The sequence below is a fragment of the Amia ocellicauda genome, chromosome 21 (genome assembly GCF_036373705.1).
Source record: "Amia ocellicauda isolate fAmiCal2 chromosome 21, fAmiCal2.hap1, whole genome shotgun sequence".
Taxonomy (NCBI): Eukaryota; Metazoa; Chordata; class Actinopteri; order Amiiformes; family Amiidae; genus Amia; species Amia ocellicauda.
Window position 1 is genome coordinate 10,292,493 of NC_089870.1, and position 25,166 is coordinate 10,317,658.

General features: G+C 40.6%; 1 protein-coding gene across 1 annotated transcript; it reads right to left on the reverse strand.

Moving 5' to 3' along the window:
• Positions 1-2,999: 2,999 nt before the first annotated feature.
• gng2 (guanine nucleotide binding protein (G protein), gamma 2) lies at positions 3,000-21,257 on the reverse strand. Its single transcript, XM_066694478.1, has 4 exons — positions 20,495-21,257; positions 5,070-5,149; positions 4,597-4,713; positions 3,000-4,025 (listed from the first exon to the last, which is right to left on the reverse strand). The coding sequence occupies exons 3-4, from the start codon at positions 4,681-4,683 to the stop codon at positions 3,897-3,899; spliced, it is 216 nt and encodes a 71-aa protein (XP_066550575.1). The 5' UTR covers positions 4,684-4,713; positions 5,070-5,149; positions 20,495-21,257; the 3' UTR covers positions 3,000-3,896.
• Positions 21,258-25,166: the final 3,909 nt, after the last annotated feature.

Below are 25,166 nucleotides of genomic sequence, written 5' to 3' on the forward strand. Positions count from 1 at the left end.
ATATATGACAATTCTGTGGTTGTTTTTATTTTGAAAACAGATCCAAAACTTAATTGAAAACTGATACAATATGCACATGTTATGGAAATGTGCACTGCAGGAGACCCAACCCCCACCCACAACTTGACCCTTCAGTGCATAATGTAAGAATTTTGAAGACCCTGATTTCTCTGCTGTTTTATTTGCAGGCGGAGCAGTGTAAGCATAATAGGAGACAAGCTGAGTGAACCTGCCTTTTATAGAGTCAACTAATGAGTGGATGAATGGATATGCAATCCAGTCTCTTGTTTCTCTTATTCCAATATTAGGGCTCAGGTCATTTGACACACCCACACCAATTCCACATTCCAAAGCCAATATTAGATGGTAGATTTACTTTGAGATGCATAACACCTTTGGTATATAAAATGCTGCAATCAGGTGACAAGTGTGGAATTGATGATGGGAATCTGATTAAAGTGCTGATTTACAATGTTAGATAGTATGACATTGGCAGGCCCATAGCACACTCCCAACACACTCTGATAGTGGGGTTTACTAGTGCAGGATGCATTATAGATCTTTTTACAATGTAAAGTGTAAATATGACACACAGGCTGTGGAGCTGCTGTGTAGGGAAGACTGCCACGTCGGCTGTTTTTGGGGTCGATCGCCGTTTTCTGGAGATCCCCCAACAGCTGGTGTTCAAACGGGGTTTCAGCAGTGGGGTCTCATACATCTGGAGGTCAATTGTAAAGACTGGCGCCTTTTATCACTGGGGCAGAGGACGGCCGGTGTCATACGAGATGTGCTACTGGCAGGACAGAGACATCATATGTGAGGACTGCATGACGTGTAAGTTAATTACTGTGTAATAACAGAGGACTGAACACCTTCATCAGAGCTGCGATTGGAGCCGAGGCTCTTCAGGCGCCGCTGCGGTCAGACTGAAGAGCCGCTAGACCCGCTGCTCCACCGGGGGAGTGTCGGCCTGTGGCCCGGAGCCACGCTGTTCAAGGGGCCAGGGGGTTCAAAGCCATTATAAAGTCTCCAACAATATGAAGTAAATTATATTAATGAAATGAATTGCAACGAACTTGCAGAGTGAGTACGTTGCTGCGTATTACTATCTAATGATCTCGGGACCATTGGCAATGCTAATCGTGTTAAAATGCTAATGCCATATATAATAACACGATATAATGCTACATTTATTTTCGTAGTATAGTTGATAATATTTCTTCTTTAAATGAAAGTAGCCATACCATCCTGCAGCTCAGTACTAGCACTCCACTGAAGCTCAGCAGGCGGTCCTGGCCAGTACTGGGGTGGGAGACTTTGGAAAGTGCTGGTGAAACCAGTAGGGGGCGACCGGTCTGTGTGGATCTCAATGTGTCAGTTTCATCCGTGTTCACCAGAGTATTTGTCACTATTCATGTTACATGTTAAAACGTGGGCGAGTGTTGCAGTAAAGGGCCAGGGGGATTACAGAAATTGTAAAATACCCTTAAGAACTATTATTCATATTATCATCATCATCACAACAATATGAAGTAAATTATATTAGACTAAAAAAGTTTTTGATTATGAATAGTAATCTGTAATATCTGTTACTTATATTGGCTTCTATATGTACGTCTATTAAAGTCTTCAGTAATGTATGATTTACATTTTAGACACCAGAAGTTGTATGTTTTGTATGAAGGGGATTTTAATCCTTTGGATTTTGTACATCTATGAATTGTGAAGGTTTTAATGGCTTTTTTTTTTTTAAATAATTATTGTCTTTTAACATAACTGAAAAGCACAGGGGCACAGTTATATATATATATATATATATATATATATATATATATATATATATATATATATATATATATATATATATATATATATAATATAAAATTTAAAAGCATAAATGCACCAAAACGTGTTCATTACCTTGTGACACTGTTTGTGATTATGATTGTGATAGACTGTGTTTGATCTTTGGTTTATGGTGAATATTTATAGAAATACTACACTCTTCCTCAACCTCATTCTCTAACTGTACAGAGTATTATATTTACAAGATCTCTAACATTTTTGGAGAGAGTATAAAAAGAGGGCAGAAGCAATTTTCCTAATAAGAACCTAACAACAGGACGGCAATCAGATCATGTTTCTTTTTATAGTTGCCATCGGCTCTTCAATCCAAGGATCTTAATGAGCTGTTTCTGGAAGGAACCAACAGGGTTATTAGTATGGTTGCCTGGGTGAAGACATTACAACACTTGGAAATGTGTGAATTTAACATCCTATGATATCCTATTGTAATATGGTACGCAAAATCAAATGCAATATGTAAATTAAACCTTAAGAGTACATTATAGTATAAATGTATGATGACTTAGCTTGCCACACAAGGGTGCTAACCTAAGAAGACCTATAACCAATTTACATTTTCACGAAAAGGAACACTCCAGTTCCTATCTTGAGTCATAATAAAAGTGATGCTAAATTTGACTTAGTTGAATTCAGACTCTCACGTTTGAATTAAAAACAGTTGCACAATGATTAACACAAAAGTCAAAACATTGAGAGAAGTAAAAATAAATAAAAAGGGATTTTTAATAGTGGGGAAAAACTAAATCAGGAGCATGATATTCTTAAGAAGTGTAACGCTGCATAAATACAGAGAAAAAAGCCCTGCACTGAGAATTAATCACTTGATGTTTGACGTGATGTTGATTGACATTAATCCCAGCTGGTTTCTCAATATTTAAGCTACCTGTGCTAAACGTCACCTCCAGTGCAAAGTCCTGTTAATAATAAATGACAAACATGAAAACCTCCAAAAGATGTTTGCAATGGAGGACAAGTGTCAGGAATATAGAGCTTTTCATCTTGTATAGTGAGGTAAACGTTATACTGAGGCACAACTACTGTTTAAACCATTAACACAGAAGGTACTATACCACACACACCAAGCATAGCCTGGGTAAAACAGGTTAATGATACAACAGAGAAGTCTTGTCAGGTCTTGTTGAGCTTTTTGTCAGTTTAATATACTCTTGGCCAACCAGGTTAGAGAAATATATCATCACTGCCTTTCCATTAACAATCTCAACACTGAAAGAAAAAAGAGGGATGAGCTTGTCCATGCAATATAATCACCACAAACAGCACTGAGCACAACACAGGTCACTTAATAGCAGTTGTATACAAATGTTATAAAGAGAGCTAGTATCTTTAGAAAACAAACTCACATAGCCAGCTTTTTCTGTTTTTAAGATATGTAATTGCAAAGAAAGTTACTTCTTTGAAACTTCTTACTTCTCTCAAACTTTTTATCTTAAAAAAAGTGTTTTGCTAATCTATTGATATACAATAAAAAAGTGTACATAACCAAAATAAGTTATCACATAACAGAAAGCTATCTCTTCAATATACCCAATAAACTTAAAAAATAAACATAACATTAAAAAACATTCCAATAAAAATGCCGTCCCCAGCGTTAAGCTTGCTTTATCAGAACTTTCGTATTTATCATTAATCTATCAAAACTTCACCTTGTATTTATGTGTGTGTGTATATAATATATATATATATATATATATATATATTTATTTATTCAAAGGAACCACAAAATGTTAATCTGTTTTTTGTTTTTTACAACTCTACATCAGTCAATAAGGGCTTCTATCCTACACACCTTGAAGACTCACTTTTTTGTGTAATTCATGTTTCAGGGTCTTCATTCCCCTTGAAACCACAAGATTCCTTTAAAACATGCACACCACTGTAGCGCCCAGACTTTTTTTTTTTTTTTTTTTAATTATGTGTTACTTGTTTAATCGCACACTGTTTGCGAGGACTTGAGAAGGCGTCCGCCGTGCCTCGGCTACAAAATTCTACATGTTCAGCGTCCAGTGCCTTTACAGGATGGCACAGAAGAATTTCTTCTCCCTAAAGGGGTTTTCGGAAGCTGGCACGGGCGAGAGCAATGGATCCTCTTTGGCGTGCGCTTCGCAGTAAGACATCAAGTCTGCCGCTGCTTTGGATACCTGAAATCCATGTCAAAAACCAAACAAAACACAAATAATTAATGTTTGGTAGTTACATTTGTCTTTTAAAACCATTACACCAACTAACATAAAGTCCACAAGCATGCAGTACAGTTGTTAGTGACACCCAACCCTTAATTTTGACTCCCCCCTCACCACACAACATTTACCAGAAGTTCTATGTATCTCAAACTAAATCTACTGTTTTATATTGGTTTTGGAATTTAGAATTGGTGGGTGGGTCAAATGTGTTAACCTGGGCCTTAATCTTGGAATAAGATAGTCATAGCTTATCATTCGGCCTTCATTGGAAGAAGTTGGTTGTGAGTAAAGCTGAATAATTCCTGCAATGTTTATTCGCTCTTAGATAAAATGCCATTAATTGATTCTGTGCATCTATACCAAAAGGGTTGCACAACAGAGTGTAATGCCCAAAAAATACTTGCTTACAAGTGAAGATATTGTGGGAAGGGATGGAAGATGGCAATGCTGATAAATGACATAAACAGTATGCATTTATGTTTGTGTCTCGGTTTCCCCAGCAAATAATAATCATTTTCTCCCTTGTCACCTTTATCCTGTCGATGTTAGCTTCCATTTTCAGCTGCTCCACCAGTTTCCGGGCCTGGGCAATGCCCGCGGTGTTGTTACTGGCCATTCTGCTGATTTCAGGGTCTTCTCACTGGACCTGGAAGAGAACAGGGACACCATGTTAACAACACCCAACAAAGGTGCATTTCCAGATGGTTAGATCACAAACATTTCTATTGAGCATGAACCATCATCAGTACAGTTTATTACAGCATTACGTGACCATGCATGTGTTAGCCCTGAAGCTTGAGGCACAAGGAGCGAATATAAACATTCAGAGCGTAGTGTAGTGCATGCGTGTCAGTGAAGAGAGAGCGTGGAGAGAACCACTGACCTTCTCATTCACAGATGTGGGCTCCATCAGCAGAGATCACAAACAATGCTTTCATTCAATGGGTCAACATATTGCTCAGAAAGATTCCAGCAAGCAAATTCAGAGGAGTTTAGTCTTACCAGATCCTGAGGCGTAGTTGCCTGTAGTTGAGGTGGATCTGTCAACACTTACAGCTTCCTTTTCCAAAAGCTCCCTGCCACTGAAAAACAAAGCAGAAAAACATAACCATGGGGATCAATAGGATATTTTTTAAAGTGTTAAATTCTTGTATTCGTGTGCCAGTCTGTAATATCAATGCTATGCTTTCCCAGCTTTACCTAACACAGCTCCCACTCCTTGTTTTCAACACCAGGTGGCAGTGAAACTCAGACTGATTTTGAGTTCGTGGCTGACAGTTCTTGAATGGAAAGAAGTAATTGCACGCTTGTGAATGTTGGCACTAGAATCAGCTTGACTTATAGCAGTGATGGCAGAAGATCAGATCGCATGCACCTTTTGTTTAACTCTTGCAATTCTACACACACACTGCTCAAGCATGTAAGCAAAAGGCCTGATGGAAATGATGGTCTTTGTGGCTGTTCATCTCAGGCCCAAGCAGTCTTTAATGTCTGATAATGCGTTATTAGTTTTCTAAATCTATGTTACACTTGAAGTAACAGACTTAAAGTATTATCTTATACTTAAAGTATTATCTAGTGTCCAGTACATACATATGGTGTATCATGCATTGGCTGATTTCTACATTGGTCCTGACAAATGATATTAATAAATACTGTAGCCCTCCCTTTATTAGGTTGCACTTGAGAAACACAAGGCTCAGCATGTTGTTCGAATATTAATATTGATGTATCCGCTGACACACCTGCTATTACTGACTGCCAGGAGAGATCACAGACGGCTCAGCAGGATGTGTTTGCACTGTCACTGTGTCTCTGTCTGGGGTCGACAACAGAAAGCCCCCCCGAGGGCTCCCCTCGCACTGCCTTCCTCTCACTTCGATTTGGTCCTACTGGTTTCTACAGGGGTCCTACACTGTACAGCTGGGGCCATTGATATGCCTGTTGTTTAGAGGAACTCGGGAAGCCTGTCAGTATTGATTAGATTCACCTCACTTCCTTACACTGAACAGATCTGAGTTTCTGATGATTTTCCACTGACACACTTTTTTCTGTTCTTTCTCTAATGGCTTCCCATAATGAAACACAGACCACCACTGCAGTTTTAAATGAGTATCATACAGTCTGTATTAGCCCTATTATTTATTCTAGGACCTTATTTTTCTTGATATATTCTTACGTCTAAGATCTGATCTAATAAACCACTCCACCACTGACACAGTTTAATCTCTGTAAATCTTTGTGAGAGGTAGTACATCTCTTTTAATGCAACTCATAGGTTCTTTACACATGGTCCTGACTGGATAACATGTAGTATCACTTAGCTGAGGATATCATTCTCAGCCCACATCTACACTAGTTTAGATATAAATCAAGCACAACTTTTAGCAGAGCTGGGATGCTAGGACGTGAACATTGAACAAGGGGACTAATGCAAGTGTAGTGTGTAGCCCACTTCTGCGCACCACACAGCTACAACCAGCACAGGATATACCGCCATGCCAAGATAGCAGCAGGTTTACACTCTACTGATTGCACAGTGGGGTTATGTCACCATAATGAGTTAATGTACAAAATGTCCCCCTTTACACAGACCACCAAGAACCAGATTTAATTACTGAATAAGGTGGTAAACATACAGACAGATAAACACAGAAAGCCAGGTGTCATCCCTCCTATAAATAACACCATTCACGATGGGATTGTAGACATTGTACACAAATATATGGAAACAAGACTCTCAAACAGAGTTTCTCCAGTTAAAGGGCCACTGCAGCATTAAAGTTGGTTTGTTTCCCCTCATCCAGATGTGCATCGCCTTATCTCAAAAACAGGCTGATATAATCAAAGTGACAACTTCCTAGTTCTTCCGAATGAAAACACAACTCTTCTAAGGCACATTACGAGACCCTGGGAGTGGTAATTAAAGTCATTGCAAGGAAGCACAGCTCACATAGAAGAATGTGCAAGTCTCAAAACAGAATCTCCTACGCTTTGAATACCTAATGAAAACACTAAAATAAAAATGAGGAAATACACGGCTCACGCCAGCTCTTCATATGCTATTCTTGTGCTTCGGTAAAACGTTGAGCAAAGAAACAGCTTAAGCACATGCCAACAATCACATCCTCGCTGCACACATTCTGCTTGACACTGAAAAGAAACACCACGGCAAACAAAGCTAGGAAACACAAAAGTGCCAGATTCTACCATGATGCTGTGTTCTTATGTCATGAGGTTATTCCCACGTTCATTCGTGGAGTAAAGAGATATCAAAGAGGCCAAAGCTCCTCGTTTGAGACTTGCAGCCTGTTCTAAACACACGTCCTGTTACGCGGGAAAGGGAGAAGAGGATGGAAACGCATATTTGTACCTGCTGTTGCTTGCGGTCCTGCTGCTCCACAGAGCTCGGTTCTCAATGTCAACATACATTTCTGAAAGACAGGTTTTATAGCAGCAGAGTGAACTTCGCACCTTCTCTCCCCCCAGCTCTTCCCCGGGCTCTATTATATTTATCGATCAGGTTCCTCTAGCAGTGATACCTAAACTCAACACTCATCGTTCAGCACTTCCCTCACTGAAATATGGCACGTCAGCTGAAAGTGCTGTACTTCACAAGGACAGAAAACCAAAACCCAACTCCAAATTAGCATTTGACACTATCCAGCAGTATATAACATATATAAAAAACTATGCATATACTGTAAGAAGAGTGTATTTAGCTAAAAATCATTATGCATGTTAAAACCTAGATTTTGCAAGCACTTTGACATACAGTTTTTACTTTTATTTTTTCAGTGTGCTCAGCTTTACTGAAACAATATGCCCCAGAGCTAAATGAAGAATTACTGGCTCTATGAAACACATGGAAACATTTAAAATGAGAGGCAAATACAAGCCAGATGGGAAAACCCTTTCCTTCATTCTCCCTACCAAAAAGAAAGGAAAACTAAGAAAAACTAGTTCTTTAACAACGTCTTCTCCAAGCTAGTTACAAAAGAGAAGGCAGGAACCAAAAAACATGCTTCACTTTACTTTCCTGCACAAGATTATATGAAAATGAGAAAACGACAATTTCATGGAGCAGAAACACACAATGAAAGGGGAACCATTTCTACAAGAACATGTCGGAGGCCATTTCTTCCATCTCCTTCAACCTGTATATGCATTTCCAGTGATATCAATGTATTTTTGGAATAATCAAGGCTTCTCTGAGGGGGAAAAGAAAATTCAGGGTTGCAGTTTAGTGCTTAAACATTGCATAGCTGAATTAACTGCCATATTTAAGAGCACAATTTCAATTCTGTCGAAGGCCAAATTCAGAAAGAGAGTATTCATTACTGTTTCTGTGCACATATTGGGAGCTGAAGGGGCTGACATTGACAAATTGTAAGTCTGGCTCTTAAGATCCTGTCTGGAATAAGATGCTGGGGGAAGGGGGCGGGGGTGACAGTGTGGAAGCATCTGGGGGTCTGTTGATTGCTCAGGGACAACATGCTGCAACACATCAGCCTCATTGGAGTATTTTTAGCCTCTTCTTTGCTGGGTATGAATTTATTATTCAGTCGCACTGACGTACTGGCCCTCATGTCATGTGACAGTCATACGTTATGAGTCACTGGAGGAGCAATGATATTGTGGGAGTCTGAGTCCATATACATGACAAACCCCAAAACATCAGCTACTCCTTGGCCACTTGGAAGATCCTCTATTGCTAATGTCTTACAGAGGGCGACGTCACAGAAATTACTTCCTGCATGAAACAGAATATCAATCAATACAATTATAATTAAAAAAACATCCTTCACACATTAGAGAATTGGGAGTGAGCTTTAAATGGAAGAATTACAGTCATTTACTAGTAGATGAATTAATTAAGTGTTTTATTCTTGGCTCAATGCCTTTAAACTGTGGCTCTACCACATAAGATCCCTCCACCAACTTTTTACTCATCTGAAGAGGTTGGTGGGCTCTTCTGCTTACTCAAGCTAATAGAGCCATTAACTGTTTCTTTGAGGGCTTCCTCAGAGTCACTTCCTTGCCTTATAGGGAAGCCATGAGTTCATGCTGGCGCTGGGCTGGACAGTGTATATCACGTTGATGACAGGAGTATCAGTGAGTGGAGGGGAAAGCAGGCCGGCTTCTCCTCTCTGCTCCATTAGGAATGGGTGAACCACAGACACCCAGCACTGCCCCACCACAGCACAGTCTAAGCAATTATGACAGATTTTGTCAGAGCGCCAAAGTGAATCTATTAAACTCTACTGTGCTTCAACTGGGGCTCCAGGGGTTGTCAGCCCAAGACCAAACAGATTTCGAATCATCACAACAACAAAAAAAAGAACATATCTTACCTCATCATGGACATATTAGCAAATAAAGGTTAGAGTTTTGCAGAGGTTGGGACCAACAAAATCACCAAGCAGTAGAAGATAAAAAGGAGGTTACTCGTTTTGCCTTCCCTTCCTTCCTTTCTCTCTCTCTCGATCTCTCTCTTTCTTACTTTCTTTCACATAACAGATGCTTAGTTACTTGAGCCAGGGACAATGGATTTTTCCACTGTGTCGACGCGCTGAATCGTCACCCTGCCCAGAGGAGGGGAGCTCCATGTCCCACTGCTTCTGTTAATCTAATGAGTGGTTCACACAAACAGGCGACAGAGTGTGTGTGCCATATGTAGTGTGCTATGAAATCCATCAGCGCTAAGCAGAAAGCACACCATCTCAAGTGCCGTTCTTTTATTATGGTCTATTTTCGGAACACACCTTGGAATCATTGGTGGTTCTCTACATGAAGTGTTAACAGTTTGTTATTGAGTAAAACAGGGAGCAAGTGTATTTTGCACTGATTTACCCTGTAAAGCTCAAATGACCTCAAACCCTCGATTCATTAACAGGTAACTACATCGGTGAATGACCTGGTATTAAAATATCTCATTACATTTGAATACTGATCTACTTTGCTGCAGATTTGTATTATTTTGCCATCTCAGTGAAACTGAATGAAGAGGAATTTTCTGTTCCTTTTTCTCTAGCATTCCTCTTCTAGATTGTTCACTGGAGCTGCGCTTAAAGATGCGTGGAAATGTGTCAAGGGAAAGAGTGTCACAGATTTGGCAAAAACAGTGAACTGAACATTCCAGAGAATTCAACATAGTGACATTTAATACTCAGACTGGAAAGACAAAACACCATGGATAAGAGGCGTATCCATCAGTGGAAGCATCATGTGGGACGAAAACTGCTGCCAAGCAACTTTTTTGAAAATACATAGATGCTGAAGTGAAGATTAGAGAATGTTTATGCTCGAAATAAACCAGTAGAGCCATTTCTATTCATAGGTAATTTTGGGGACTACAGCTCTTGGGATCCACATTTCAACACAAGGAGAAAAAAACACAATGGCAATGTTAAAGAATACGTTGAGACAGGGGATGTTATTTTCTGATTACAATTCCTCTCACTGTAAAATTGTTTGAACTTGTTTTGGCTGTATTAACATGTTTCCCCCCTCATATATTTTGGCAACATACATTGGACATGTTAGTGAAATTAATATTCCAGCTAATACTAATGCTTATTAATGAAAAACATCTAGTTTAAGTAAATATTTGTATCAGTACGGTTATGCATCAGTGTTTGATTCATCGCTGTCAAGCAACTAGCTCAGTTTTTTTTAGAAAACCATTTCATACCACACTACATTTACAATTAGCAAAGTGTCACATAAATCTTTGAGAGTGTTGCTTTAAAAGTGCAACATTAAAAAAAACAGGGTGGTAAACTTTTGATGGCCAGAAATGCAACTTACTAAATATAGCTCATGGTCCTTGTGTCTGTGGGGACTTCCATTTAATGCTCTCTGTCCCTCCTCCAGTGGACAGGAAACCCCTTGGCTGCACGGGCAGTGAGGCCTGGCGGCACAGACTCAAGACTCAGAGCACTCTTATATAACTTCCACGAGGTGTTAAAAAGCACTCTTATACTCTTATGTGAAGAACTGTCTACTTCTTTTCGGATTTAACTCAGGAAGGACGCCTGAGCTGGGTAACCATTTTTGTCATCATCTTCTATCTTATTATTATTTTTGTTGTTCTTGTTATATTTTTAAACACATTAATATGTTATGCTTTTCTCTAAGTATATCTCAAAAAGGCAGTTCAAGGCATACGGTTTGCATCTAAAGTAGCGAGAGAGCAAACAGAATTGCATTTAATTTAACGTCTTCCATTTTTTCTGACAACATATTCTATTACAAGAAGTGAGAACATTCACGTGGAACCAGACTATAATTTTTTAGTTTAGCCATTCCCTTACAAGAAAAAGATTTCTGTTTCTAAACAAAAAAACAAGGTGCTGAACAAATGACAGCCGGCTCCCCTGTGACTGCACTCTGCTCTTTATTACAGAGGTATTAAAAGCTTTGCCTCCCACCGGGCCTTATTTAGGCCTTTTAAAACATCAACAGAGGCTTGTTTGCTCAGACTGGGGTAAAGCCACCTGTTGTACCGCAATTACCTGCAATTACCTGGTGGCTAATTGAGAGAAACACCTGGTTTTGTTTTAAACACCAAAGCTAGAAACAAAGAAAATCCCTCTGCTATGATATGAATCCTTTCCTTTAACACTGTCCAAGTTGCTGTGGTAGATCTTTTGTAATTCTGTGCAGCTCTTAGATCTGCTTGAAAAAGATATATAACTTACTTTGAATTACTGTAATACATTCTTAGTTTCTCACTTACCGAAGGCCAGTCTACAGTCCTACAGGGTTTCTACATATGTTTCAATGATAACTGATACATAAGAAAACTAAAAAACGAAATGCAGTCTTTTCAAACTCCCAAACTCGTACTCCAGCGTTTCCGGATACAAATGTTTGTAAATCTAGAACGAACGCGGTGTCGGCCTGTTGAAGGTGTTTCACTGGATGACATTTTTGCTGGAGCAGAAACCCTGTAAATCCACTCAGCTGTGTCTATATGTCCAGACCACGGTGCAGGGGGCTGGAGGAGAACGTGAAGTGTGAATAATGAATTTGGTGGATGGCAGAAGTGAGCATCACCTCTCATTTGTGTGAGAAGAGCACTGCACAGAAGAGAAATGCTAGATTTGTTTACTAACTGTAACAAGTGCTTTTCATTTGAACAGGAGCAGCAGCAGAAGAAATGTGGGAATTTAAACTTAGGTCTCACTATCAGATACACCAGAAAGCACACACCCTGCTCAGGTAAACCTCTGGGCATCTCTAGACCCAAGTGTTAGAGACACACACTCACTCACATACACACACACACATACATACACACACACACACCGTGCAGTTCTCAGATCTCACCATTCACCTTGTCTGCTGACAACCCAATCCAGCTTAGGGCTGCAGTTCAGTCAGCAGTTTCTGCTTGATTTCTTTTATTTAAAAAGAAAGCAGAGTCTTTAGAGCTCAGCTACCAGCTCCGATCCATGCATACCAATTACATTTTCAGTCAGGCTGTTGGGCTTTGTCATCCATAAAACCATTTTGACCAAAGGCTTCATCATTATGACTGGGATTCGATGCAAAGCGGACTATTAAAGGTAACACGTGGTTAAGCGGTCTAAAAAGTTTGGCGCTAAAATGCAATTTCATCAAATTAATATTGAAGTCAGGCAACTGTTTTATAAAATGGTTCGCTGGTTTTTAAATGTCTAAAAAGGGTGTGTATCTCAATGTTTTTGTTTAGATTTTTTTAATAGACGTAATTTAGATAAATCTACTAATCTAAATAGCTTTTGTCCTTGATTTTAAGACTTAACTGGAATAAAAAGAAATAACTGTTTTCCCCCAAAGGCTCGAAGCAATTTTAGCCCCTAACATGGTATAACAAAGAACATTTTTCTAAAACCAAACCCCAATCCCTCTGGAATCTTGGCACGGGAGTATTATTTGTGTGATGTTCATCTGAAATCTAAATAGAAAAGAGCAGCTTGAGCTAAAACGATTCCAAAGGTGAAAACATACGCGCCGCATTGTTAATTTCCACTGCCGTTCTCTCACAACAATGCAGTAACAGCATTGTTAGTTTATGTTTTCCTCCCAGCACAGGCTCCAGAGTGTCCAAAACTGTTTCTGGGCTGTTGGATGAATATATTTTTCATGGGTCTGTGATATTTTATCTGAGACTGATAAATGGGCCAATTTCTCTGCAAGCCTGAGATTGAGAAGGGAATTCCACACCCATAAATCAAAATCCCAAACTTCTGAGTCAACCTACATACAAAAACAACTGGATTAATGATAATGACTAACATTTCAAGGTACTGTGTACATAACTCTGCAGAATGACACAGTGAATTGTCACAATGGACAAGTATTTGCTTTGCACGAAAATAATCATCATCAAATCATCATAATCTAAAAAAAATTTCAATTTCCCTCACCCCACCCATTTGAAAACAGTGTGTCCATCCAGCCTCTGACACAGATAAGCGTTTAAACAGTCGCTGGTGTTTCATAAACCACATTTCTGAGATTGAATTCAGGTTTAATAGTAAGGGACTTTCAAGGGGAAGAGCAACATGTATGATGTATAACTCTGTATCACTGCCTTGGCTGGGGATGTATGGGAATGGGTCTGACAGACAGGGCCGAGTCAGATGGCCTGGAGCTGCCAGCTGGTGCCATTCTCCCAGAGACGCTCTGACCAGCTCAGGCTCTTGCACTGTCCTCAATGCCACATCATTGCGTACAATCGGTGCTGTAAAAACATGCTCATCGTGTTCATTTTGGAAGCCAGATTAACTAAATAATTCCTCTTCACCCTTTGCCGATATCCACTGATGGGATTCCTTCCTGCGAACAGGCCCAGTGCTCGGCGGTGGTCATGTCTATATTCCACTCGTTGCAAATTATAAACCTGATTTTCTGGAGTGGAGTTCATTGCCGAGGAATCACCTTCTCTGGATATGATCCAAAAACAAACCAAAAAACAAATTAAAAAATCGCCCATTATAAAAGGGGAGAACTATTTCATCAAAAGATGAGTGTGTTTCACTGGGAAAAAAAGTTACTGTCATGTTCCAAATTGACATGTAACAGTGTGCGTGTGAAAGGCAATACATGTGATGACTGACACCGCTCGTGTGTGTGACAGAAAGGATTATAAATATGTGCCCTTATGTCTTCACAAATCCGCCTCACAGCTAGGTGCCATCTTGCCATTTTCCATGTTGTTAACATATTCCAAGCAGCATATGGGGGCCATTTATAATACGGGGGATTAACATAAATAAGACAGTGTGTGTGTCATACTTTTAGTCATTTCTACACAGCTGAACTGTTTTCTAGCCCAAGTAAATGTAGACGAGGGAAACTGAGAGATAGCCCCAATGTTTCCTTCACTATAGAAGCCACACTTCTCCAATAGGAGCTGGACAACGGAGATAAGCGTGGAAGCTCGTGATTTCTCTCTTTGTTAGCAGACAAAGGCCCTCAGACCTCTGGCCTCAATAGAGACATTGAGGAATCCGCCCCCCCCCCACGTGCTGACAATGCCCACTGGGATCGCTGTCCTGTACCAAGAAAAATCCCCTACATTACACTAGGCCAGATACAATAGAAATCACTGCCAGGACACAGGCTTTTTCCTCTCCAAAGGTGAACCCGTATTACAGTAATTTACATTTGACTTCAACCAATTTCTTAATAAAAATGTATCTGTCAGGATCAGACAGCCAGGAACGAAGGCTGTGCAAACTGTAATGAAATCGCCGGTGGTTTCAAACGCTGGTTTAAATTTGCACGGGCATTACCATGATGGCTTCTCATGTGGAAGTGAACTATCTGCGAGTTGTCGTGTCTGTGTATTGATGGAGGAATAATGTGAGCTGTGGCTGGCTAATCGGCCTACAGTGCACTCTGGTCACCGGAAAACATTGTGAAATATTAACTCCTGTGGGGACGCCAATGCGGTTTTCCTTGTGCTGCAGAAAATGGGAAAAAAAAGAGCTGATATCAAAGGAATTGACTTTGGCCATTTTGTGTGGTTTAAAGCCAAATTCCAAGGTGAGGTATTGTGCTGGAGCTGAGCTGGTCCACATTACCAAGGACAGGGATAGAGCTCTGAACCAACAGAGCTGTGTTTTTGCAGCTTAAAATGGAACCATTATGGTCGAACAAAGAGGACTCAACATCAGAATATCTATGTTGGTTGCTAAGTTACAGGAGGTAATTCTGTGTTTTGCTTTTAATAACATAGAGCCGCACGTGGAGGTCAATAATTTAACATCAAAAAGCAGCGGTAATGCCACTGATTGACAGGTCCCCCGTCCCCTGGCTGCGGTGGATTACAGTTGCTCTGGAGGCCTCAGTAGAGCTCAGCTGCTCCAGTCCATCAGGAAGGAGAGCATGGCCTGGCACCTCAGCTCTCAAATGAATAGATTAATTATTAATTTTGCCCGTTCCAGATGGCTAAGAGAAAGATTGATCCCTGACCCTCTTTAATCCCGGCAGACTGGATTGACACCTTGGGTGCTGCCAAGGAAAAACCCAGGGGAGCTGGGGAAGGTGATGTTTCTTCGTTGTAATTTGTTTCACAGAAGGCACAAGCCTTTTGGGTTCAAACCTAAGCTAGGAAAGAGATGGAAAGGGAATATGTGAAATTGCACATCAAGTGTTTGTATTGTGTGCTTTTCTCTTTCACCTCAAATGGATCAAAAATGGGCTGATTGAATATGAGATTTTCCACACGGCATAGAAGAACGGTTGATGTGACTACAGCCTTGGCTTTCATTACAGCATTTTGTTTTAGAAGGCATATTCATTGTGTTTATTCTCCTCTGTATCTGTTGAAAATGTGATCAGGTGTGCATTTACCATTACACCTAGTATTGATACTACATCAACTGCTACTGTTAATTGTAGACTGTGGGTATGGCTGTGTGCGAGTGGTGGCGTGGGTGTGGCCATTACATTTATTCTTGTGATTGAGTTTTGGTTTCTGGGAAGTACTGTCTGTCTATATTCACGCTGCAAGAGGGATCTGTCATGTATGACGCTATGGGTGGGAACCCCAAACCGCACGGACAAAAACAAAAACCAGTCTAAGTGTGTTGTTGTGTTCGTGTTTGTGTTTAAGAACGACATTTATTTCAGTCTAGTGTGGTTGAAAAGATATGCATCTGACCGTTTCCCCTCTCAGATCCGTTGTCTGTGGCCTAGCCCAGGCATCTGTGGAATTCATTACTGAAATCTGTGACTACAGATCTGGGAGCTCTGTGCTTTGGAAGCGAGCCGCTCTGCTCGGGGAAAAAGGGATTCATTAAACAAATTAATTAAAGCACCCCTGAGTGAAAGATGTCCTTTAGCTTGCTGCTGTGGTTTATACATCTCTCTAATCTGCTTCCTGCGAATTTGAAACCTGCGATACTGGAACCGCATTAATTGATGAGGAAACAGGTTTGAATGGATCAGTCAGTAGATTAGTTGTCAACTCATAACTGTTTTGCTGAAGTCACAAAGCACCTTACAGTTTTAATATCGACTTCCGTGGGGACAGCTGGGACTTGAAAAATTTAAACAGATTCCACTATCCTAGGAGGGAATGATGAAACTCCATGAGGAATCTTTTCTTGTGATCAGGGAACACTTAAATGAGAACTAAAGAGATGATGAGCCCAGTCCCTTACTGTTTCTCCTGGGCTAGATCTATTTGCATTTGTGTACAAGGCACATCTAGGTTTTGTTTTTCATTTAAGTATTTAAAAAACAGGTATTCATCTACATAAATCATGTGTATGAATTTACACAAGGAAGGAAAAGTATGATTGATCTCTGTTGGAAGGTCAACCACACTGTGTACAGGGAAAATGACACCTCCCCTATGAAGTTCAAGCAACTACGGGTTCCCTGCTGCCTTAGTGGGAGCAGGGTCACTCGGGGAGGGGGTGCAGGCACTCGTTCACAGCTGTGCCTACTGCCGGAGAGCTGGCACTGCCAGGAACTGCACAGATAGATGATTATCGATTCTGCTTGATTCCGATCTTCATTTCCTCACAGCACGCTATACACCGGAAGATTGGTGGTTGCTCAGCGCAAGCTTAAGACCATCCCTCATAAGCTGCTTTTTGTGTCTTTTACTTTTATCTTCGCATAGGCTCCTGCTTTCCACTGCCAAGTGTCGTGTGGTGTTTTGGCAGGGGCATCTTCGTGTAAACGGAAGCATTCTCTCCTTCAGGCTAAAAATAGATAGATAGATAGTGGCTCTTCACCTTGTACATTTAGTAACCACTATCTCACTCTTTTCGGCCACAAACGACGTGACTGATTGGCAGCCCAGAAGCGCCACATGTTATCCTCAGATGGATGCATCTCAGCTCTTTGGGATTTACAATCCAATTTATTTAATCTTTTTGTTTGTTTGCTTCTCATGTATACATGTGAACAGAACAGGGCATTCAAACTATCTTTATATCTACCAATAAACAACACACTTGTCTATGACATAAGCCAAAAGAACAAGAAACCACAATTTGTGCTAAAGTGAGCAAAGGTGTGAAAATGAAAAAAGACTCCTGACATTTGAGACTTTCAACAGTCTCTTCCAGACACAATAAGTAAACTACAAACCTCTGTATTGCTTACTGTCCGGAATGGTGAGAGGGTCAGTGGTTAATTAATTATCCACACTGATTTACACTACAGCTCTTGGGTCTCAGATTTGAAATGGAAGCTTGAGTCCAACACACAACTCATTTAGACAGATACATTCAATTTCCTGCACTGTAAAGGGGAGCGGTGAGGCGTTGACAGCCTGTCAGGGTGTCATTTTAATCCCACTTCTTCCCTAACAGTTTTAAATAATCCACACGCAGAGATAATCTGTTCTTGATCTGAAAACTGCTAATAAAATAAATCCAGGCGTAACCTTTTTTTAATCTTTATTGTGTGGTTCTAAAATGAAATGTATTGTCTTGATTTCCCCCCTATTCTTCTGAATCTACACATGGGTTCAAACAACTGTGCACCTTTTCTTTTCTTGTGTATGTGTGACCAAAGAGCAATGACTCAGGCACGATTAAAGAGTTAATTTGTTTTTTCGGAAACCAACACCAAACATGCTCAGATCAGCTACAAAGGCACAGTTAGTTACAGATAACATCAGGACATATGCACTATTGCACAGTCCCTCCTAGTTCCAGTTATTGAGTTTAAAATACACAAAACTAAAAATAAGCAATAGCTTTAGGAGAAAACCAAAGCTGCGAGCAAACATTCCCCATCCTGAGGTTTATTTCAATTTAAAACAATACGGACAAATAAAATTCAATCAGACTCACACAGGTCTGGCAGGAAAAGTACAATAAGACAAACTTCAGGCATAACTCATTACAAAACACAAAGTTGTCTATTTTGGGGGCATTTAAGGCACATATGAAAGAGCACTAGTAAACTTTGAAAGGTCTGTAGAATCTTTTCCTTAATTTTAGCCCTTTTAGGGAGTCTTTGGGAACATATTACATTTCAGTTGCACCTTATGCTAGTAAATATTGAGCATCTCAATAGCTTTTACATTTCATTTATAAACATTCCCAAACAAATCCCAATAAGTATTTCCACCTGTCGGATGTATTGAGAAAGTGTACGGATTTCCAATTGGAGAGCTGGAAGATCCACAACTTCCAGGCTATTAACACCGATTATTCATTGTCTGATTTATCTGGAAGATGGATGAGGTTGTGGCAACTGTGAAAAATGAACAGTGGACACCACCAGCTCACTGTGCATGACTGCCTCACTGTCTCACTGGCCCTCACACCCCCAGTGCAAACACAAACACTATTTTGTGTGCTATCCATGCACCTTATTACATTCCTTCTGCAGCACCTGGTAGTGAGAATGTGATTTGCCTAGACCTCACACACTACATTGAAATTTAATTCTCCCTTTTGGGTGTACATTAATCCCACACAGCCATGAACTTTTTCCCTTGTTTTCTTTTCTTTCTTTTTCTCTCCTGGATTTCAAACAATCATGTTCTTGTAAAAATAGGAAGCCCTGCTGTTCAAGGCGAGGCCACCAAATAGGCGAATAGAAATTAATTTTGGGGAAAAAAAATATAAATGACTTCCAGTCTGCTCTCAATCCTTGCTTGCAAAACTGTAGCACACACCCATCTCCACATTCCCTCCTGAAAACACTGCTCTGGAGCCGACAGACCCGTGTTGGTGTTGTCCGCCATTGTCCATGTGAAAATACCACATGTTCATTTTGTGGTCACTATGTAAACAGCAGGCTACAATTGTAATTAGCCACTAATGGTAATCAGAGGTACAACACAATCAAACAGAATTACAGAAACACTGTGGTGTCTAACATTGCATCTCACTTGCACAATTGTGGAGCCTTGTTGATTGAAGCATTGTAGGCTAAGATCGAAGCTTAAATTAATAATAAAGAGCACAACAAATTCTGAAACCAACCAATTATTATTATTTAATAAAATGAAACTGCAAATAAAATACCCAATGCATAACAATACACAGGCACACACACACACACACACACACACACACATTCATATATATGTATTCTAAAAACATTATTAGAGAAATATGCAGCATTGCAACAGTGTCTTCCCAGCTCTGGGCAATTCCTCGAACGGCATGATCATTTCACATTTTTCTTAAAAGAATAGGAAACCCAGGGATTCCTGGGGATTCCTCTTGGATGTTCCCATTCCTACTCAGGCATCTTTTCTCTCCCTCTCCAAGCCTCTCCCATCCTTCATTCATGCAAATTCTCTAGAACAGATGCTGCTATTTCCTCACACTCCAAATTACACACTAAAACCCACCATGCTCAAGCAGGGTAATTCATTTTCTTTGCTCTATTTTGCACTTTGGATTAGTAGTGTAGTATGGTTCCTAACAGGGTTCATTTTATTCAGTTTTATATTGTGGATGGACACTGGCAGCAGCCCAGGCTAGGCACACCTCTGAGCATTCATCTTCTATAGACAAGCCACCCCACTATGTTAATATAGAACGACACATAAGTCACATCTGTAAAGCTAAGTTCATGTAGCAAAATATTGCTGAAAGAAAAACAACAAAGTAACAGACCAACACCCCCACACCCTAAAATAAACACACATGCACACTAAAACACCTGAAACCCTGAAGAAATGGAGAAAATACATATTTATTCCTATACGGACTAAAATAAAAGACCAAAAGGGTATTCCATTTAATAATACCTACAGTAGCAGCAGAATTATTCCAGCCATTGCATTTTATATCATGATGCGATGCAAGCAAATTGATGACTGTACAGAAAGACACCACAGCTGCTGTTATACTGAAGCGCTCTGCTAATAAGATAAAAAAAAAAAGAAGAGAAAGATGGGGCTTTGGAGATGATGTAAAGAATTAAGAAATGAGCTTTCTTCTTACCTTCTCCTGTGTCTGTCTGTGGTCTTGCCTGGGCTGGTGTTCTCCGATACGGTCTCCTGGAGTAGCCACACACACCCCGACTCTCACACACACACACACACACTCACACACGGCCACTTACTCCCTAGCACTGCTCCAGCTGACAGCAGCTCCAACGCACAGCCCAGCTCAGTCTCCACCCAGCCTGCCTCTCGATTCAGATAGCAACGTTCAGACTACAGGAAGCAGCTCGAAGCCCACTTCCTCCCTCCCCCTTCCTCCTCCTCTAGCTCAGCCGTGCTTTGCCGAATTGCCTCACCTCAAACCCTGCCTCCACCGTCTCCAAAAGCAAAGTTTAGCTTCCCTGACAGCCTGTACCAGCTGCTTTTATTTTCACTCTTCTTTTTTAACCCTTGCTGAAATGCAAACACCACCACCAGCAACAGCAGCAGCTACGTTGCTCAGCAGAGAAACTGTATTCCTATATTTTTCACTTCTACGCCTCTGCCACCTCCCTTTTTCCCTCAGCACCTCTCAAAAGTCCCACGTCTGGCCAGCGCAATCTCTGATCAATTCTCAGCCATTTTCTTCCCTCCTCCTGCCGCCAACATCCACAGAACAATCTGGTTCTCCTCGCCAGTTATAAAAAGGTCACTCAATCTTGTTTTTTATTATCTCTCACTCTCAGCGTAGCCTCTTTTACACTCACTAACTCCCAGCCCTAGAAAACCTGCTCCTTCCTACAAACAAACACAGAGACGGAGTCTGGAGTACCAGCCCTGGCCTCCTTCCACCCCCTCTCTGTCTGACGTTGCCGGGAGAAATCTCAGCTGTCTTGTGTCTCTCACACAGCGCGCGCTTTCCGAGCCTAGCTGCTGTAATCAAAAGCTTTAATCTTTAGGCCACTAACATATTAAAGCCACAGAAGATTAAATAACAAGACATTTCTGCAGGCATACCCCTGCTGCAGTATTTAGCTTCCTGTCTGGGCTACACAACACAAGCAGTAGTGGCGTCTAGTTTTAGACAATCATTCAGGAGGGATAGTGGATGAATTGTCCGGCTTCTTTTATATAACGGATTTAAAAATATATATATTTTACTTTTTAACTTAAAACTTGAAGGTCCCAGACATGGCACCTTACCGTTCAAGCATCTCAAATTGAACTGACAGGTCAGGGCAGTGTGTGAGATATAATATTCATGTGTTGCAACATTTTAGGCTGCCAGTGTAACCACTAAGGGTACAAGAAAAAACAACTTGAATTCTGTCAGATAGTAGTGATGGTGGCATAACTCAGTTCATAGCCTCTTTACCAACTGCTGCTCACTGCATGTAAACCCATTCACATGCCAGTTGATGACTGTGAAGTTAAAAACACATAAATAATGTGTAAAATATTTAGAGGTTACTCCGTATAATTTTTAAGCTGTAGGCTGGAAACAAAGTAGAGTTGCCATTCTTGTGTACTTCTACAACTTCAGCCCTGTGTAAAAATGAGAAAACACATAAGCAAACACAAATATAATCACAAGCAGCACTGAGCCATTTTGTTTAAAAAAAGATGCCTCCGCTACTCGTCTGTGTGAGGATATGGAATATGTCAATGCGGTCTCTGGGGACGGGAGGACATTTTCACTTTTGATTTGAAACCATCTGCCACTTCTGACATCTGTCTCACAAGACTGTGGATTAGACTGAGGTCAGACACAGTGCTGGAGCTGTTTCCTGTTTTCACTCCTCATTAAAGACATGGTGCTACTGATTTATTAATAAGTTGGTAGAGAAGGTAATTATGCTTAAAATCATCGTTGATCCACAATTCAGTGCTTAGGCTGGTGAGATCTGAAGGCCAGAAACTGACACTAAGACATAGAGCAACCTCAGCTGATGTGAAGACTAAGAGCTGTTTTTCAGATTACATACTGTATTTGGTCTTCTGGAAATCTGATAATTTGATATTATAATGTAAATATTATCAAAACAATCATGTGATGACCAGTAATGCTATAATAAAATTTAACAAACATCAAGAACACCACACCTTAGAATTACAGTGGCAAGACACAAACCGTACCATTGAGGACTGTCATATTGATGCTGAAAAACAAAAACAGTGGCCACACAGGAGAAATCTTTGTGTACGTTATTCTTCGCGGCTCAAGCTGCGCACAGAATGAACAATATTAAATATTTAATAAAGACATATGGAACAGTCAGTGTGTGCAACATAAAGGAAACTCCAGCATGTCTCTTAGGCCTCTGGCATTTATGCAAGACAGACCCCACCACCTCCACTGAATAAACAAACAAAAAATAGTAATACTAACCAAACCAAAAAAAAGAAGCCCTTTTAAAGCCCACCCCTAGACGTGGGTGGTGTTCTGGTGTTGTTGCCATGGCAGACATTGGCCTGAAGCAGTTTCCCCAACCAACAGGCAACGGCCACCTGCTGTCGACCACGGCAATGACAGTCACAGGCATCGTGCGCTTTAATTGGGCCTTTAATTGTTTAAAAGGGCTGTTTCCTTTGTGCTAGACATGGGGAGTTTGGGCCTGGCACCTTGCGGGAGGGGGAGGGGGCGCCAAATAATTTCCCCCAGGACAGCGCGGCATGCAGGAGATGGATGAAAACCCCACAGAGAGAGCGAGCAGCCGGCATTGTGGCTCAGAAAGGTTCAATGACAGATGGAGACAGTTCAATCCACACACTGCCCCTGGCTAGAACAGTGCCTTTTTCTTCTGCATTTACCGTCCAAAAACGAAGAGAATACACCCTCCTTCTGAAATGCTTATCTCGACAGAATCATAAAGCATGGCTGCTCTTTTATTGGCCCCTGTTATTTATTAGTATGTTTATAAGGTCAGTGAAAAACAGTCTTAAAGAAATCTTCTCACTAGTAGGGAGTTATGGGTGATAATCATTGATAAAATCGGTCCCGGAGAAGCAGTGAGATGTTCGGTTTTGTTATTTTCAATATTTCCAGGAAGGGAGAGAGTGAACCGTGATAAAATGGATTTCCCTTTCATGTTGCCATGGAGATGGTGATGGTGAATGACTGATTTCCTGTGCAGAAGCATTGCTGGAAGGAAAGGAAAGGAGAGAGAGAGAGAGAGAGAGAGAGAGAGTCTGTGTTTGTATGTGTACAGGGGAGAATAAATGGTTTGCAGTAAAGTGGACACACATGACCTTTTTTGTTTTAAAATACAAATATTTTACACATTAACATCGGCCTTGATGAGTGCTTTGTTTTTATGCATCTTGTATAAGGTGGGTGGGGAAAACATTCATAGCACAATTTTGAGCAGGAGAATAACTGCTGCAACAAAAAATATGATTCTTCCTTTATGCAAATCCAGTCTCATAATCCAGTTTCAAAAGGAAAAAAATGATTAAAAAGGTTTTGAATGAATGATAAAAATGTTCCCCGGAGAGAGTGAGAGAGAGAGAGTGTAATCACAGCAAAGCTTAATCTTCATGTCTTCTATGTGACTGTGCTGTGTGTATGTGTGTATGTGTGTGTGTGTGTGTGTGTGTGTGTGTGTGTGTGTGTGTGTGTGTGTGTGTGAGCATGTGGGAGGGAGGGGGAGAGAGAAGGCGGATGAAATTATGAACAAATCTTTATTCCGGTTTGCCTCAGATGGGGAGTAAAGCTGGCTTGTGATTGGCTTACTGGCTGACCAATCAAAACCATGCTCTCTGGTTGTCACTTGTCATGTATCATGACAAACAATATATAGGTGGAAAAAGAAACATCACATTATATAATTGGTAGTGCTTTGCTTAAACTGCTTCATTCACTTCTCAAGGGTCTAGTTTTATGGCATACAGCTCCAATATGCGCGCAGGTATGAATCTCTACAGGTGTAAATATATAAAAGTGGAATTAAACCAAATGTCTGTCTGCAGTTCTCTGTTTCACAGCTCCAGAGGCCACCTAAAACAGTTTCATAAAGGTGAGCCTAAAGCAGCTGTAGCTGTTTCATCTTAAAATAGTGCCGAGGGGGCGACAGACAGGCCAACGTATTGGCAGCTGAAAGTACAGAGCAGTCGTTTTCCTCACAAACGAGCTCCACAATGATGACCCTGCTGCAGCAACAATCAATCTCTGTAGTACAGCTGCATTTGAAGTGGAAAGTAGAAGCCATTTACCTTTATAACATCCAACCACATAACAGACAGACCACAGGGACAGCTAGAGAGGGAAGTGGGAGAGGAAACCAGCTCAGTAAGAGGTAATATAGGCAGGCCAAGATTCATAAGCTCTACTGTATTTAGCCACAGAAACAAGGCTCAAACAAAACAAAACCTGCAAAATTGTAATATTTACAGTTTAAATAAGATCTGTGGTAATATTTATGTGAAAGACACAACTACAATGCAGTTTCCTTAGATGCCATAAGGAAAGACGAGAATAAAATGTCTGATCTAGACGGAAGAGTGCCACCTACTGGTCCACAAGCGCCAGGTCCTGCCTCCATAATCTGACAGGAAGGGCAGGTGGCGGCTCCTAATGAAGAAATATGTGGGGGAGTAAAAGCATTAAGGTTAGATTTGAATCAACATGCTGAAAGTTTGTCGGAAATATTGAGTAAATAACTTTTTTCTCTTTATCGAGTTCTCCTTTGCAGCCTTTATGAAACTACACCGCTCAGTTTTGTTTTCTAGTTCAGGGTTCGGTTTAAAATGCA